The 16,321-nt window shown below is 33.1% G+C and overlaps 2 protein-coding genes across 3 annotated transcripts; both read right to left on the bottom strand.

The window, feature by feature from the left end:
- Nucleotides 1–2,046: 2,046 nt before the first annotated feature.
- Nucleotides 2,047–5,882, bottom strand: WDR5A (Transducin/WD40 repeat-like superfamily protein). Its single transcript, XM_089719765.1, has 2 exons — nt 4,972–5,882; nt 2,047–2,574 (listed from the first exon to the last, which is right to left on the bottom strand). The coding sequence occupies exons 1-2, from the start codon at nt 5,638–5,640 to the stop codon at nt 2,281–2,283; spliced, it is 963 nt and encodes a 320-aa protein (XP_089575891.1). The 5' UTR covers nt 5,641–5,882; the 3' UTR covers nt 2,047–2,280.
- Nucleotides 5,883–8,623: 2,741 nt separating this feature from the next.
- LOC149497880 (P-loop containing nucleoside triphosphate hydrolases superfamily protein) lies at nt 8,624–15,378 on the bottom strand. 2 transcript variants are annotated; one of them, XM_089719504.1, is made up of 16 exons: nt 15,291–15,378; nt 14,845–15,031; nt 14,687–14,758; nt 14,480–14,596; nt 14,209–14,297; nt 13,675–13,819; nt 13,495–13,590; nt 12,815–12,906; nt 12,195–12,443; nt 11,940–12,090; nt 11,414–11,476; nt 11,096–11,332; nt 10,473–10,577; nt 10,272–10,385; nt 9,399–10,001; nt 8,624–9,188 (listed from the first exon to the last, which is right to left on the bottom strand). In XM_089719504.1, the coding sequence occupies exons 2-16, from the start codon at nt 14,890–14,892 to the stop codon at nt 8,961–8,963; spliced, it is 2,409 nt and encodes an 802-aa protein (XP_089575630.1). In that variant the 5' UTR covers nt 14,893–15,031; nt 15,291–15,378; the 3' UTR covers nt 8,624–8,960. The 2 variants fall into 2 exon arrangements, with proteins under 2 accessions (XP_089575630.1, XP_089575628.1); XM_089719502.1 differs by having other exon boundaries at nt 15,116–15,374.
- Between the last annotated feature and the right edge of the window lie 943 nt (nt 15,379–16,321).

Genomic DNA, 16,321 nt, shown 5'->3' with positions numbered 1-16,321 from the left:
GTCCGTTTGTGTATGTCAATATTTTACTTTTAGGACAACCTTACCTCACCTGCCACCCCAATCACTTATTTCTTAAATTAAATGTTTAAATTGATAAAATTCTCTGTAATCACTAATTAGATGTCGTATTTGATTAGTTTTGAATTATTGAAGCAATATTAAAACTCGTTATTTTTATTTTATTTCATTTTCCGTTATATATAAAATGTTTAAATTAAAAAAGAAATATAAATCAATAAAAATTTAAAATAATATAAATGAAGCCAATCCATATTTATATGTGATATCATTTGATTTTTTGATTAAAAAAAGCTAAGTAATCGAATTAAAAATGAAATTAAAACACAAAAATAGAAGAATTGATAAACTTCATATACTAATTGTATAATTATCTCCCAATTATTATTATGATGATAATATTAATAATAATAAGAAAAATCAAGTACTGTTTTGTCTTTTACCGGTGCAGAAGAGTCCGACTCTTGTGTTTAGATGGCAATTCTCGTAGTGTCGTTGTTGGGCATTGTCCATCTCAAGCTGCCTCCTAAGGAATAAAATTTATATGCAAACAAAACGCTCAACGACAAGAGAGGAAATATGTCCTGTTTTATTTTTTTTTCAGCATATTATTAATTGCCAACCAGCACGTAGATTTATCCAAACTGAACTGATATCTCTGAAGCAACCATGTTTTCCAATACTGGCACCTGCTCTACATACTTCCAAGAAGCACCAATCACCGCAACTAAATGGAATTGACTGGTATTTAGCTTTCAGCAACCCAAAACATCTAACTTTAATCATTTTGACAACTTTCTTCTGGATTCCGTGTCATTATTAAAAGCTTTTTTGTTTCTAGCTAACTACAAGGATTATATTGTTGTAAATAATAATGGTAATATAGTTAATTTATTCAATAATTTATTATAATTTAAATAAATTTAATAATTTTTTTAAAAAATATAAAATTTTAAATGTGATAAATATTATAAATCGAATATAAGATGTATTAAAAGAGCTATGTAGCAATGTTGAGATTATAATTGAACATTGTATAATTGGATAGCTATAATGTTCTAAAATTCTTTATAACGTCCATTGCAAGAAGAGAAATGAACTTTGAGATTTTTAAATCTCAGGACATCAGCCTTAATCATTTGTCAATATTACTCTATAAAATTTCAAGAAATTTTTTTTTGGTACCCCTTTAAAAGTCTAGTTTTTGCCTTCAATAGTAGTAATAATGCTATCTCAAAATTTAAATTTGGTTTTGATGGCAAAACTAAAATATCCTGGTTTTAAATAAATATCTGAGATTTTCGAAAACACGAGAGATGCAAATTTAAATATACTTGAAGTTCTACGATATTCTTTTAAAACACAAGAGATTTGCGGAAATGACATAACAGTAACTAAACCAGAACAAACCCTTGTGTGCATCTTCTCTTTCACTCTTTTTTTCATTTGCAACTCTTTATTATTTTATTTTATTTTTGATGGCGACAAATAATTTACCATACCAACTACATTAACCCAATTAACCCAATCCTGCAAATTTCCGTTATCCCGCATCAGATTCCTATCTTCATCTTCGTTAATCCTATAACCCAGCTTCTGCATTTATACATTCCTACCTTCATCTTCGTTAATCCTATAAGCCAGCTTCTGTATTTATGCATGCTTGCAAATGTTACATATGAGGGGCCGATATAAGGTTCTATATCCTGAAAAAAAGCTACATTTGCAGCCACCCTCCCAATATCGACATCACCAGAAAATTTACTAAGAAAATCTAAGAAAGAACTCCACACAATATGTCGAAGTCCTAGAGTAAATTATTAACCCTTCAAACCTTACTTGTCGCCCTCTGTTATGCACTAATCACAGTTGAATCTGCAAAACAACACGGAGTAAAACCGATTGATAGCTTCTGCGTGCATGCGACAAACACCACATGCTAGACAAGTAAATTCTAGCATCTAGTCCTTTTCAAAAAATAAAACAAAACAATAAAATAAAGACTCCAGTATATGGCTAGTCCAAAAATGATGAAAATGCTACTATTAATATTATGCTCATCAGATCATAAGTTCTAGTGTACATATGGTGCAACCTGGCAGTTAAGTAAAGTAAAGCTACAAGACATTGGAAAAAGGACTATCAAATTGGTGGGCGCAGGGCAGCTGCAGGTTAAGAATTATCTCATGCAGAAATAGCAGAGTTCATGAAAATGATATGCACAAGTGAAATTATGTTGCAGAGTTACTACCAGACACTTAATCATTCTCTTTCCTGAGTCCAGATCCTCACAGTCTTGTCATTGCCAAGCGCACCAGAGGCAATCATATTCTGGCTGGGATGGCATGCTACTGAAATAACAGTGTCGGTGTGACCTTCCAATTTCTGAAGTACTTTCCTGCTCTGAAGTTCCCACAAATATACACAATTGTCCTCAGAACCACTGACAATGTACTTCCCATTTGTTATTGAAAAGGTGGACGAAATGCAGTACTTTGAATTGGTATGTCCAGTGTATGTCTTCAGAAATTTCCCTGTTGAGAAATTCCAAAGCCTCTGCATATTCAAAATAGAAGTCCAGATCAAATCACCAAATGAAAACTGAAAACTAAACGGGACCATCAAACATAAAACTGAATGATTAACTTCAATAAACTGTTCATTTGCGGGTATTCTTAGATGTACATGAAATATTGAAAGAAATGCAAGATAAAGTATGCATATGTGACTTCAGCAAACAATAGGAAGCATCATATAGCTAAAATAAATGGGTACTCTTTTTAAATATATACTCATAAAAAACCAATTAAGTGTTAGGAAACGGCTCAACAGACCTTTGAGAAAATCTGACACTGTATGTCACTAAGGTCTCGTTTGGTTTAAGTTCACCTACTTCACGGAAAGTTCAATTCCCAAAAAGTAAAGTTCCAGGGAAGTTATTTCCTGGAAGGTATAATATGATTATTTTTGGTTGATATATTGATTTCCCAGGAAATAAAACTATATTAATAAAATTTTAAATATAAAATGTTAATAATAACCCTTCCATTAATTAAAATAATTGATTGAAAAAACCTTTGAAGCACATTTTACATATATTTGCCACCATTCTAACTCATCTTATATTCAATATAAAATTTTTTTACACATCAATCAATCAATATATATATATATATATATATATATATATATAAAGCAAATATCTTTTCCATGAAAAGTGCCAAGTGGAATTGCTAAAATTTGGTAGTGCTATGTAGTATTACAAAAGTTAATTATGCCACCTAGGATTCCAAAATGCTTTAAAAATTTATGATCATGATATATTTTTTTTTTTTTAATTTCTTATTGATTGAAATTAATTTGTGAATAAATGCAAAAACATAAATGTCAAGTCATAATAAGCAATAATATAGTAAAAATGATAATCATTTGACTAAATAAATAATTAGCACAATAAAAATTTCTCCACTAAATGAAATAACCATTTGAAGATCATAAATTTTATTTCACTATATAAATAAATAAAATTAAATATAATATTTTATTTTGTAACATTTGTATCATATATATTTTTTTAAATGGTTTTATATCATAATTACAATTTACAAAATTTTTAATATATTTGCTAAATTAAATTTCAATATTACAAATTTCAAAATTATTTATCCACAAGTATATTATATAAATAAAAAATATTTTAATAAAAAGTGAGATATAAAAAATTTAAATTTAAATATTAAAAAACTAATATTTATTAAATTATTTGTGCATAGCACAAGCATGTAACTAGTTATTAATAAAGAAAGGAGTCTTGTTGGCACTTGGAAAGGGTAAAAGATAAAGAAAGAAGAAACATTGATATCATTAAAAGCAAGGGCAAAATTGAATTTTCCTAATTTCTACAGGTCAGGAAGTGCATTTCCTTGGGTTGAGAGGGGTAATTTACTTCCCATACGGTCAAGGAAGTAAGGGTTTATTCCCAGGAACTTCTACATCTTTGGGAACCAAATAAGGTTGCATTCTTTACTTCTCGGGAAGTTCAAGTTCCTGAGCTAAGTTACCCCCAACCAAACGAGGCCTAAGTTTTATTTCATATCAAGATGGTAAATTACAAGAAGGACAGCAAAGTATATAATCTAACAGATAAAAATCATGATATAATACCAAGCTCTACAATTTAAATTTGTAGACTCAACTTCATAGCAGAGAGAACTAACTTAAAATATGCAAAAGGAAGAGAAAATGTATAAGGTTCAAAGTTGAACGCAATAAATGTTACCTGCACATGTTATTTGTGTGATAAGAAAAGTGAACAAAATTATATGCTCCACTAGAAAAATTCACTTAAAAAAATTTGTTCATATTAAATTACATTCAAGTTCTTCAGTTTTGGTCAGAACAAAACAACTGTATACAAGTTACAAATTAGTATATTTTACAACTTTGGAGGGTCATTCCAGTAGATATATCAGAAAAGTATGCAAAATGACATAGGCATGCTCATAAGCAATACTTTTGAATTGATCAGACCAAGTTTATCTTGAAAGACTAAATAAACATGAAGAAACATAGTATAAACAATAAGAGATCATAAACATTTTTAAAACAGGGGGGCAGGAAGAAGTGTACTATCCTCATTTGCCCTTCACAATGCGACATCATCTACCTGAAGCTTAGAAACTCTTAAAAACAATCACTTTCTGTTTTATTTCCATGATAGGCTATTCTCAATTATCAGACTTTCACAAGTGAAGGTTACAATTTAACAATTTCAAATTTTGAACTTCAACTCACTGAGATTTAAAACAACAAAAACGTTCTATCACAATAAAATTTCAACTCTTGGCCTTCTTTTCACATAAAAACAGTTCAAATTTAGCATAAAATTAAAAGGAACAACCACTAAACCAACAAATGCACCAAAAGAAAGAAAGATATAAAATTTTGACTTACCAAAGTGTTATCGAGGGTTCCAACGAGAATAAACTTGCCATTGGGTGAAAACTTGACATATGAAACTGGCGGATTCTCATCGTCTATCAAAGTCTTCATACAATGGCCAGTTCCAGCATCCCAAATTCTACACAACCCATCATAACTACTAGAAACAATCAGCGACCCATCTCTATTGAAATCCACAGCCGTTACGGGATCCGAATGCGCAGGAAGCACCTTCAAGCACTTACCAGTCTTCACATCCCAAATCCTAACCGTCTCATCAAAAGAACCCGAGACAATCATATTTGATTGCGGATTAAAGTTAACGCAAAAAACATAATTGGTGTGGCCAAGTAGGGTTTTGATCTGGGACCCAGTGGTAACGTCCCATAAGCGAAGAGTCTTATCATCGGAGGCGGAGACGAGGAAGCGGGAGTCGGAGGAGAAGGCGACATCGGAGACGCCTTGCTCGTGACCGTGAAATTCATGGAGAGGAGTAAGAGGGGAAGTAGGGGGATTTGAAGGAGACAGGGAGTAGGTTCTAAGAGTTTTATCAGCGGAGGAGGAAGCGAGAAATCGGCCGTCGGAAGAGAATTTGACGGCGGAGATTGCTCGTTTGTGGCCTGTTAGAGTTTGGGTTAGATGGTAGGGTTTGAAGGAGTCGACTGGGTCTGTAGTGGACATTGTAAAATTAAGAATTGGGGAAAAATTGTAGTGATTAGGGTTTTTAGAAAGTGGCTTTGGCGAGGAATTGAGGAGAGAAGATTTTCAGACTTCTATAGGGTTTAAGTTTAAACAGTGACTGGTGAGACTTAAAAGAAGCTTCAAAACTACATTAACTAATGTAGAACCTTTCGCTGATCTTCGTTCGATTCGGAATAGAATGACATTGTGATGCCGCGGCGTAAGAAAAGTTTTGAAATATCCTTTTCTACTTTTATTATTTTTCCGCCATTTCCGCCGCCCATGTTTAGAATAACATTCGGTTAATCAAACCGAATTATCTCAATTTCAATTTATCCAATGGTATTCGAATTCAGAATTGCATAGTATAATGACTGATGAAAATCGAATTAAATTACATTGAATTCGATCGTTTCAAACTAAATTAATTATTTTGAATTTAAAATAAATTTTATTAATTATATATGATAACTGAATTAAAAATTAATCAGTTTTATATATCTAAACCCATCGATTATTAAAATTTTAAAACAATTATTGAATACACCAAAATGAGTTAGTTTGGCTCAATTCTCATTTAGAAACCGAAAAGTGCTTATCATTACTGTCACGACCCGATTCCGTGGGCCGGACCGGCACTAGGGCCCAGGTAAGTTTAAGGCCCCCGAGGCCCGTAGTAAGCCTAAATTATCCAATCTATCTACCTATCTGTCCCAATTTCATCAGAACAGTAAGCCCATATGACTTAAAGATACAGGTTGATAAAAATTTTCAAACATCTGACCCAATCTCAAATAATACATAGAATTTAACCAGGCCTTGTTCATAATAAATCATAATCATAATATAGACTTACTGATTCACCTGCAGCTAATTACACAATAATTAATTTATAGCGTAGTACTAACAATAAGACCCAATTTAAATACACAACCCTATAACTGCGGAGTTCAATAATAATCTGATAATAGAGTAATTTATACATCCAAAATTTAATAACAAAAATATAAAGTTTACATTTATAACTCTGCGGAGAAGATTGCAGAGCTTCAGTCGAATCAGCTGCTTCCTAGTACCTGGGAGGTTTGTTGGAGGGTGAGTTTTGCAACTCAGTGAATAATAATAAATAATACACACCACATACAGTCAAGCAAAATGCATCCTAGTATACTGAATGAACACACAACAGTCAATCATATGACATTACATCAGCACCCACAAACAATATCACCTTCAAATAATCACATCACATGGAAATTAGTCAGTAGAGTCACCGAAACCCCCGATGAGCCGTCCTCCCACATGGCTCATCCTCTCACATGTGCACCAGGGAGCCGATCCCCCATACTGGCCGACCGGTCTAATCCTCACTTGACCAGCCCTCTCATTATTTTTCCATTCTCTCTATTCCCAACAGGAGGTAACCCGGTCGTCTCCATCAAATCTAGATCATCAAGCGCTCACAACAGGAGGCCACCCTGCGGGCTGCGATCAAATCAGGTGCGCCCAATAAAGAAACCAACCTGTGGTTTTCCATATCACACAGATCATAGCAGTAGGTGCACACGGGGCGCCGATCTTCCATTTACCCGGCCAAATTTCATATCATATTCAGGATCCATATCACATATACCATTCTCACAAACCCATGGTGACCCACTTCATCCCAATTCCACACAAACAAATCACAGTATAGTCACAGCACAAATAATCAGACATTTCATTCATCATAATACACCAATTCCATCCAAATGCACAATATATAAATATAATTATAGTGATCGTAACATAATATATATGATAAAATACTTATAATATATTGTAAATATGTAAATAAAAAATATAATGTTTATAAATAAATGATATGCAAATGTAGTGTTGATATGCATTATTTATTATTACTCAAAGTGATGGAAGAGCGAAATTCTAACTTTGATGTTGTCCTGGAGGAGCACTAGATGGACCCGGGCGATGCAATATATATTGTTGCCGGACTTTTTGGTTAACCGGAAATGGAGGTTGGTGGCCGGAGAGGAGGGTGGCGATGGCGGATCTATTGCGACAGCAAGGTGCGGCGATGGCGCACGGTGGCTGGGTGGCGCGATCAGCTGCTGTCTAGCCAGAGATGAAGACGCAGGCGCAGTGAAGGGAAAAACAGGAAAGAAAGAAAGAAAAGAAAGAAGAAGAAGAAGAAGAAAAAGAAAAATAGAAGAGAGGGAGGAGGAGGCGCTGCTGTGATGGTGAGAAGTAGAGAGGTGCAGCGTTGGAGATAAAAAAAAAAAACAAAAAGAAAGGGAATTTTCTAGATGGTTTGGGTCGAACCGGTTCGATTCGGCCCAAATCATCGATTTTCAACTGGTTTTCGACTTTTTTAATCGGTTTTTGGTTCGATTTCTCATAGTAGTTGCACTAAAATATTAATATTAATTTCCAGGCTGTCGGTTCATTAAATTTAATTGGAAAAATTTTGAATATAAAAATTCGGATTATTTCAATTACCCATGTTAATGGTTGGATTTAAATATTTGACAAATCTAATATATAGGAACATCTACAAAAAAATATGGAGAGTTCGAATCCTTTTATCAGAATTTTCATCAATGGTGATGAGAGACAAGTATCCTGTTTTGTTTAACCCAAAAAGTTAATTTTTATAATTCTTGTTTTCTTTAATAAGTTGTGCATGATAACTTATTATAAATGAAAAATTTTAAAATTATAAACAAGTTCAATTTATATAAAAAGATGGATTTCCAACCTTATAGTTCATATAAACCTAATTTAAAATATGGACTTAAAAGGTAGAGAAATTTTTTATATTCTATTAAAAAAATAGAAAATAAAATCATTAATAATCTCAATATCAAAATTGCAAATTTTAAAATCGATGACACTCTAGTTTATATATAATGAGCTACTAACAAGAAAGGTCCATTATATTAAAACTAACAATAAGTATTCTTCTGTTGAAAAACAATTCAACTTCAGTAATGAAAGAATCCATGGATTGGCTTCAATTTTGCTATCCCTTACAATGTCGACAAACAAAAAATTAACTCGAATTTGAAGCTTATATGCAGGAAATGCCTAAATCACAACAAGATTACACGTTAGCATGTTAGGAACTATATATCCGACTAGTTACAGACTAACCTCCGGCTCCCTCCCTTCATATGAAAGAGGAAACAAAAGAATCACTTGGCACTTGCCCTGCATAAGAATACTCTCCTATCATATGTACAATTTGTGGGAAAGAAATCAAAAAAATAGCACAGAAGAGCAGACAACTATACAGAATTTAGATGGGTTGAATTTTGGTGTCAACTAGGAGTTACAAAAGAGATTTTCCCTGCTGTAGCAAATGAAGGAATTTCTGATATATTTGAGCCAGTAGAGGGTTCTGTGTGCTGAAAAACATGGTTTGTGTTATATGGGGCTGAACCTCGTTCTAATGGGTTGCATCCTAAGAAACCTCGGCTTGTTCCGCCATGACCATGACCCACTGGACCCTTGTATAGATGTTGCCTTGAAGCATCCTTCCACATGTTCTGTAGAGATATAACAAATTTGGGGTTCAAATATTATAAAGAAGTTCAAAAACCTCTCAAGTGTATGCACATTCCACAATTTGTTTACCTCACTACCATAATTAATTTTATAGATTGAGCATGATCAAACCAATATGATTTATGTGTGTGCATGTGCGCAAGCACGTGTACATCTATATACATACACTCAGCATAAATATTGATCCATACCTTCAATTGATGTCTATAATCAGTACTCAGAGACGAAGCTGATGAAAAGCCTTCACTACAAGGAGAAGTCCAAGTTCTCAACTCTGGACATGAATTTCGCAAATTTTTTTGAGCATCTTTACTGGGCGTGCTAAACCTTGGCATGCCACCAACCCAATGATCAGAACCTGTCCTCAGTCTTAGGCATGCTGAAGGTGATTGATCATCAGATAACATGTAACAAGAACTATAATGTTCTTCCCTGCAAAAAGTCAGTCCAGGATCCCAAGGCCCCATAGAAAATGACCTTGACCCGAAATCTTGATATTGTTGGAAGATGCAAGATCTAGAAAATGATTGACCAATGCATGGACTATATTCTGTGGAAGCAAATCTGCCAAAAGAGGAAATCGATGATTGCTTCTTATCTGAAATCCCTAGATGGGGCATCATCGTCCAATCTTCAATTATTATTCCATGTTTAGCTGCAAGGTCCAACAAACGTTTCTCATCAACTCCTAACCCCATAAGCAAGTTCCACAAGTTTCTTTGTGCTTCTCGTTGGTTGTAGATAATTTGATCCCTCATAGCTATTTCAAATTGAAGCTCCATATTAGCCATTCCCTACATAATTGTGAAGTAATTATCAACTCTCAATTTACAAAAACATAGTTTCACACACAACATGATTCATGGGTTCATAATTCTCCAATGGCTAATACAAAATGGTAATCATGTCAGTTCAAAGTCATTTTTCAGTCCCAGTTGAAACCCAACCAATATTAGTACTTGGCAAGAATGAAGCCTAACATCAGATTATAAACACAGCAAACAAATCCATTTGTTAGAACATTCAACTCCAAGTAATTGATTCCTGCACAGCATTTTACTTACCAGAAGCCTGTATTGACTAAGAATTCGCAAGTAAGTTTTATTTCCATCCTTACTAATGGCTTTCTCAATCATATCTTGGAGTTGGCATCGATGCTTCTCATTAGCTTCAATTTCCTATAAAGAAATAAAACTGAAGTCATAATAAAACATATGAAAACTGAGTTCAGGACCCTTGTGACTAAGCGCAAGTAGAGACTTTACCTTTTGGTAATTGATGCCAGCCTCATCATTGTCACGGATATTATCGAGAATTACTTGTTGCCTTGCTCTCAAAGCTTCTATAACTGCTCCTTCCTTTTCAATAGCCTAGGACGAGAGAAGGAAAATTATAACAGAAGCATTTCTTTATTAGAATAAATTACAAATTAATTGAAGTCTCTACGATTGCTGCTCCCTTGTTAGCCTGTCACAAGAATGTACACAGTTATATTTAAACAAACTATGAAATATCTGCAACTTCTGTTCCTGTAGTTCTTCCTATAAGCAAGATTCCTCCTTCATAAGGGAACAGGAAGGAGAAATGGTTATAAAATATTCCCTCAACTAAAGAAATGGTTATAAAATATTCCCTCAACTAATTTGCTAACTGGAGATGCACACACAGAGAAGAGAAACATTCCAGTTAGACATTGTACATTCTGTGCTGCCTAGCTATTGATGTGCACACAATATAATTGAAGAACCATTGAGTAAACACCTTGGAAAAGTATCATATTTCAAGTAACTGCACATAGAAACCTAGCTAAGAAAAAACAATCACTAATTTTTCTGCACACTGACATAACCATAATCATAATGATTAAAAAAAGCTGGCAGCATTTAACCTGCTGTTTTGCAATTGCATCATCAAGATGCTGAAGTTCCATGCGGTTACGAAGATTAGTCTCCTCAAGTTCAAATATTGCCTTCTGTAAGTTTATCCTTTCCTGAACATTTTCACTGGTTTCGTGGCTTAGAATATCCAACCATGAAAGCTCATCATCGACAGCTTTTTCGGAAGGTTTGACACTTAATTGAGATTCCTTTTCAGCCAATTCTTTTTTCAAACGGCAAACCTCAATCTGTACAATCAAGTATGTCACCAATTTGGCTGCCAACTGAGATAATACGATTACACAAATAAAATGCACTCAACTGCTTACCTGAAGACTGTCAATCATCCTCTGGTAATCTGACGTGTGTGTATCAATTGTGCCAATGTTTTTCTGAGGGAAAATAGCGGGATTTTCAAATTTATGTGAGAAACGATAGAAACATTTTGATGGTGACACAAGAGAACCCAGTGGTACATGGCAGTAAAGCAAAAGCTATAAAAAAATAATAAAAAAAAAAAAAAAGCAAAGAAAAAGAAGAGAAAAATGCAACTGAACTAAGCATGACATTTAATTGCGAAGAACCTTGTTCACACTTTGCAAATCAGAAGGCCAGAAATTCTCATCTTACTTTTGGAAGTCTTATTAGCTGACTACCATAAGAGTGGAGAGTATGCTAAAAGCAAAACATGATCCAAAATGAAGAATACAAGAATGGAACACAGGCTTCGTTTGACAGGAATTATGATATGTTCAAAGGAAATCGTGGTTGAATCACAAAAGCAACAAATAACCTTCTAACTGTTATATTATATAAATAGTTCGTAACCACTTCGCTAGAAAAATATGACCTCACCTGAATATGTGTCTTTATTTCCTTTGCTCGGTCAGCATATTTCAAGGTATTTACAGTATGATGATACTGACCATCTGAAGGGGATATTGTAGCAACCATGACAGTCTGAGAATTACCACTCAGACCATCTTTAAGTATACGTGTCAGTTTGCTGTAAAATACCGATATTAGCTGTATTACTGGGAAGGTCTTTAGGCTAGATCAATTATTGCAGTTCTCTTCAGCAAAAAGTAAATTAAATGTGAAAAAAGATACCTATTGCGATAAGGGACATAAGCAAGACCCTTCTTTTGTTGTTTCCCCAAGGCATTAATGCAGTTTGCTAAAGCAAGAAGAGAACGGTTAATGTTAGCTCCATCTCTTAGTTTTTGGCCTCCACTATTGGTTTCAGTAGCTCTTTCACTGCCAGCAAGATCCACAAGTGCAAGTTTGCCTTGCACTACTTGATTTCGGTACCTGTTTCTCTGCTTTCTTCTCACAATTATCTCCAAGACAGCATGTGATCTGGTCACAGGGGACATCATTAGTTTATCTTAAAAAAGGTTAAACAGTGCAAAAAAGTATGATTAATAAAGTTTCAACACTAAAACAATAGCCTGCAGCAATGGAGCAACCTTCCTCTCAAAATGTTATGGTACATTTTCTGATTGTAATTATTAATTTGCAAAACTTAGCCCTTATAAGTGATTATTCTTTCCAAATTTACAGTTAGCAAGAAACATAGCTTGCAAATCAAGCACTTGGGAATGAAATCATCTAATTGAGCACACTCGTTAAACGGCTCAATGTGACAAAATTACAATAGCAGGAACTTATAGTACAGGTTCAGAAAGTAATTCATAAGAACATAGTATTGAGAAAGGATAATTACTAACCGAGATGATGTCGCATTAGCCTCTGTACTCTCAGTTTTTCGTCTACTATTTCCCAAGTTCAATAATTCAAGAATCTTATCAGCTGAATGAACCTGAGGTAAGAGCAAACATCATCAGGGAATGTAAGCATCCCAACCATAGCGCACAACTAAAAACATCTCGGGCCAAGAGGTAGAAAAACTAATAAATTGTTTTGCAGAAGCATGCTAATTAAGTAAATAAGTTGGCATCCAAGACTTGAAACATAAAAGAAATAAGAAAAAGGAGGACGAAGAAGAATAAGAAGAAGAAACTACATTAAAAAGGTGATGTAGCCAGCATCAAAGAGGTAAAATTGTAATAATCTAATATCATAATACCCTATTGATTTTACTATTTGAAAATGCATTTCAATGCATGTTCACTTGATTCTGAGTTTGTATTTTTAAAATTATCTATTTGTAGACTATAGTTAAATCACAAAAACGTGAAATCATACAAGTAAACTTGCAATTTGAATAACAATGTTATTAGGTGTAATCTAAAGCACATAAAAACCACCAGAAAATTAAAACAGAAATATTGCAGTTGACTTAATGAAGATGCTTGGCAGACTTGATACAGCATTTTAGACTTTGTACTTTTTCATGACAAAAACTAACATCCAAATAACAAACATTAAAAACAAGAAAGAAATGGACCTTGATATATCTCAGCCCAACAACAATTATTCCTTTATCTGGATCCTCTCGAAGTTCCAAATGTCCTGATGATTTCTCAAGCAAATCATAGATGACCTATATTCATAAAAATCAAAAGTTAAAAAGTTAACAGAGAAAATGACCACATCTCTAAATTCTTAATTGAAAAAGACACTCTACCTCATTGTAGACTTCAAGGTATGAACAAGAGACTTCAAATTCGTCAGAGCTCTTATCCTTTTTGATAAGATCAAAAATTGTATGCAAACTGAGAACCATAAGTCCAGGGTCCTCTCGGGTACCAACCATTGTATAAGTTTTACCACTGGAAAATATTAAGAGAGAAGGAATGAGGAGGGTGGATTACAGTGCATTCAGTTTTTCAAATTAAGCAGCATGTTAAAAAAGAAAAATGAATGGTGCAGCAAATGATATATCATAAAAATGTCAGACATTTGTCCTAACTAAATTTTGACATGCCAATTATTTCTCCTTAATAGTTAGAGAAAATCAAAGACATGGAATAGAGATGGAGATTTAAAAATGGCAGCAAACATGTTAAGGCCTCTCCTTGCTTTGTTCAGGAGCATAAGGCCTGCACCTAGGCTCATACCTCAAAGAAAATATCAACAGCGTGTTGAAATTTTGCACCGCCTTAAAAATAGTACTACTTATGTATTGTGTTTAAATTTATACTACTTGTTCATTCGATACCTTCCAGTTGAACCATAGGCAAAGACTGTAGCATTTAGACCTTGAACAACCCCAGAGACTATAGAAGATATACTTCTTTTGTAGACATCCTGAAGAAACAAAATCAGAAAGTATTTATTAGATAAATTACCAAATTCTTTATTTGATTTCGTACTTCAACCAAAACATTAAAGAACAAAAGCAAATAATTCCACATAATATGATTTTGAAATTCAAAAAATTCTAAAACAGAAAAAAGATCAAATGAAACAAGCAAACAAATCTCACATACCAAATTTGAACAATCAGGACCAAATGCGTGGTCAAAACAGTATTTCTTCTCCTTGGTTCGATTCTGTATACGATCAAGGTAGTCCTTTGACAAATCAGGATCCAATATAATCACCTCCTGCCAAAAAATAACAAATTCCTCTTAAAAATCAAAAGAAAATTTAAAAAAGAAAAACTCAATACTAAAAAACAAAATACAAATTCAAACCTTATTGTCATTAACACGAACAATATCACGACCACGTTCTCTCTCCCATAATGGCCTACATTTCACAGCAACCTGAAATAAGCCAAAAAGACATATAACAGAACTGTAAACCACAAATCGTTTAATAAAAATAATTCAACCATATACTAAGCACTGACCGTCAAGGTGGTGGTTCGCTTGGTGGCCGGAGCTCTAATGCTGGGCATTTTTCAACACCATTAAACAAATCAAGCTTAGAAAAAACTCTGGAGCTGGCGTAACTAGCTTAAAACCCTAACAGTCAGCAAATGGGAACAGAAGCTGCTTATCACTGACAACAGATCAAGACAAGCTTCAAATCATTCTCTGCAAAAAAAAATAAATAAATAAATAAATAAAGGATATGACAATTTTCTAGGTTTCTATTTAGCTCACATTGCCTCAAAATACCTAAAAACCAGCGTTTCAATTTAAAAAAAGAAAAAAAAGGAACAGATACAGTATCTGAGTGAACAGAGATTCAGTATGAAATGTTAAAAGGAGGACGCGTTTTCGAAGAAGACAGAGCATTAGGAAAATGAGAGAGAGAAAGGGAAAGATACGGTGGTTGGGGGTGTATTAGTACTTGTAATGTAGCGAATGCCATGTAAGGCGGGTAATGACAGAGAGAGAAGACGAAGAGGGAGGAAGAGAGACAAAGAAGACGAGAAAAATTAAAAATCGAAAAGATTTGTTTGTATGTGAGCTGGAGAGTTTTTTGGAGCGATAGTGACCGTTTGATTTGTATGGGCGATCGAATTTTTTAAATTTTTTGCGTTATACGTTGAAGAGTTGCGGGGCTTATTTAGTTTAACCGCTAATAAATGCTGATTATTTATTGCTATTAATAACATGTAAAAATAATCAATAATCAATAATAGTAATTTTTTAAAAAAGTTATATTATTTAAAAGTTAAAAAATTTTATTTTAGAAACAATTTTCACATATTTAAATTATAAAAATTTTTAAAATGGATAAATAATAACCCTTGACTATTTAATTTATACAAATTCAAATTCATGTAGTATTTTTTACAGAAATTGACTTATGATATCCTCCATACTGAAAAAACAATTACAATGAATTTTCATATTTTATTATTTTGCATATTTCAAATTACAAGTAGTATTGCTGTTTTTTTCTTTATCTCCGGTAATTAGATGTATTTTATTTTATTCTTCTTTGTCATTATTTAATATAATTTTTATTGATCTTTCTATTTTTTTTATAAAAATATAAAAGTTAAAAGGTTTTTAAATATTTAAGTGCTTGCGTCATGAGAATTTTCATCAATTTAAATGAAAAAATTAAAACTTGAAACTTTCCTCTCCATAAAATTTTAAATAAAGCAATAGAAATTAATCTAACTATGATAAATTATTTGATTCTTATATACTTTTTCAAATATACAAATTATAATACTATTTAAAATTTTAGTTTAATGAGATCAGACTCGAAATTTAGTTTCAAAACATAAACTGTAATAATTTATAACAAAAAATATTTGGATGCAATTGGTATTTTTATGAACTAACTTCTATTTAACAACCACATCCTCTTATAATAAATTTTAGACCATTCACCACTTTTTTTTTTTTACTATTAAACTTAAATAT

This window comes from Jatropha curcas, chromosome 3, assembly GCF_041381405.1.
Source record: "Jatropha curcas cultivar XTBG-Jc1 chromosome 3, XTBG_Jcur_1.0, whole genome shotgun sequence".
In the NCBI taxonomy this organism is placed as follows: Eukaryota; Viridiplantae; Streptophyta; class Magnoliopsida; order Malpighiales; family Euphorbiaceae; genus Jatropha; species Jatropha curcas.
This window is presented reverse-complemented; position numbering and strand designations above follow the sequence as displayed.

Bases quoted from the DNA above. Each gene is read 5' to 3' on its own strand.
- WDR5A (XM_089719765.1), bottom strand. From the start codon at position 5,640: ATGTCCACTACAGACCCAGTCGACTCCTTCAAACCCTACCATCTAACC. The intron at 2,575-4,971 runs GTAAGTCAAAAT...TTGAATATGCAG, and splicing joins GAACCCTCGATAACACTTTG to AGGCTTTGGAATTTCTCAAC.
- LOC149497880 (XM_089719504.1), bottom strand. From the start codon at position 14,892: ATGCCCAGCATTAGAGCTCCGGCCACCAAGCGAACCACCACCTTGACG. The intron at 14,759-14,844 runs GTCAGTGCTTAG...GGCTTATTTCAG, and splicing joins AGCGAACCACCACCTTGACG to GTTGCTGTGAAATGTAGGCC. The intron at 11,477-11,939 runs GTGAGGTCATAT...ATTTTCCCTCAG, and splicing joins AAATAAAGACACATATTCAG to AAAAACATTGGCACAATTGA.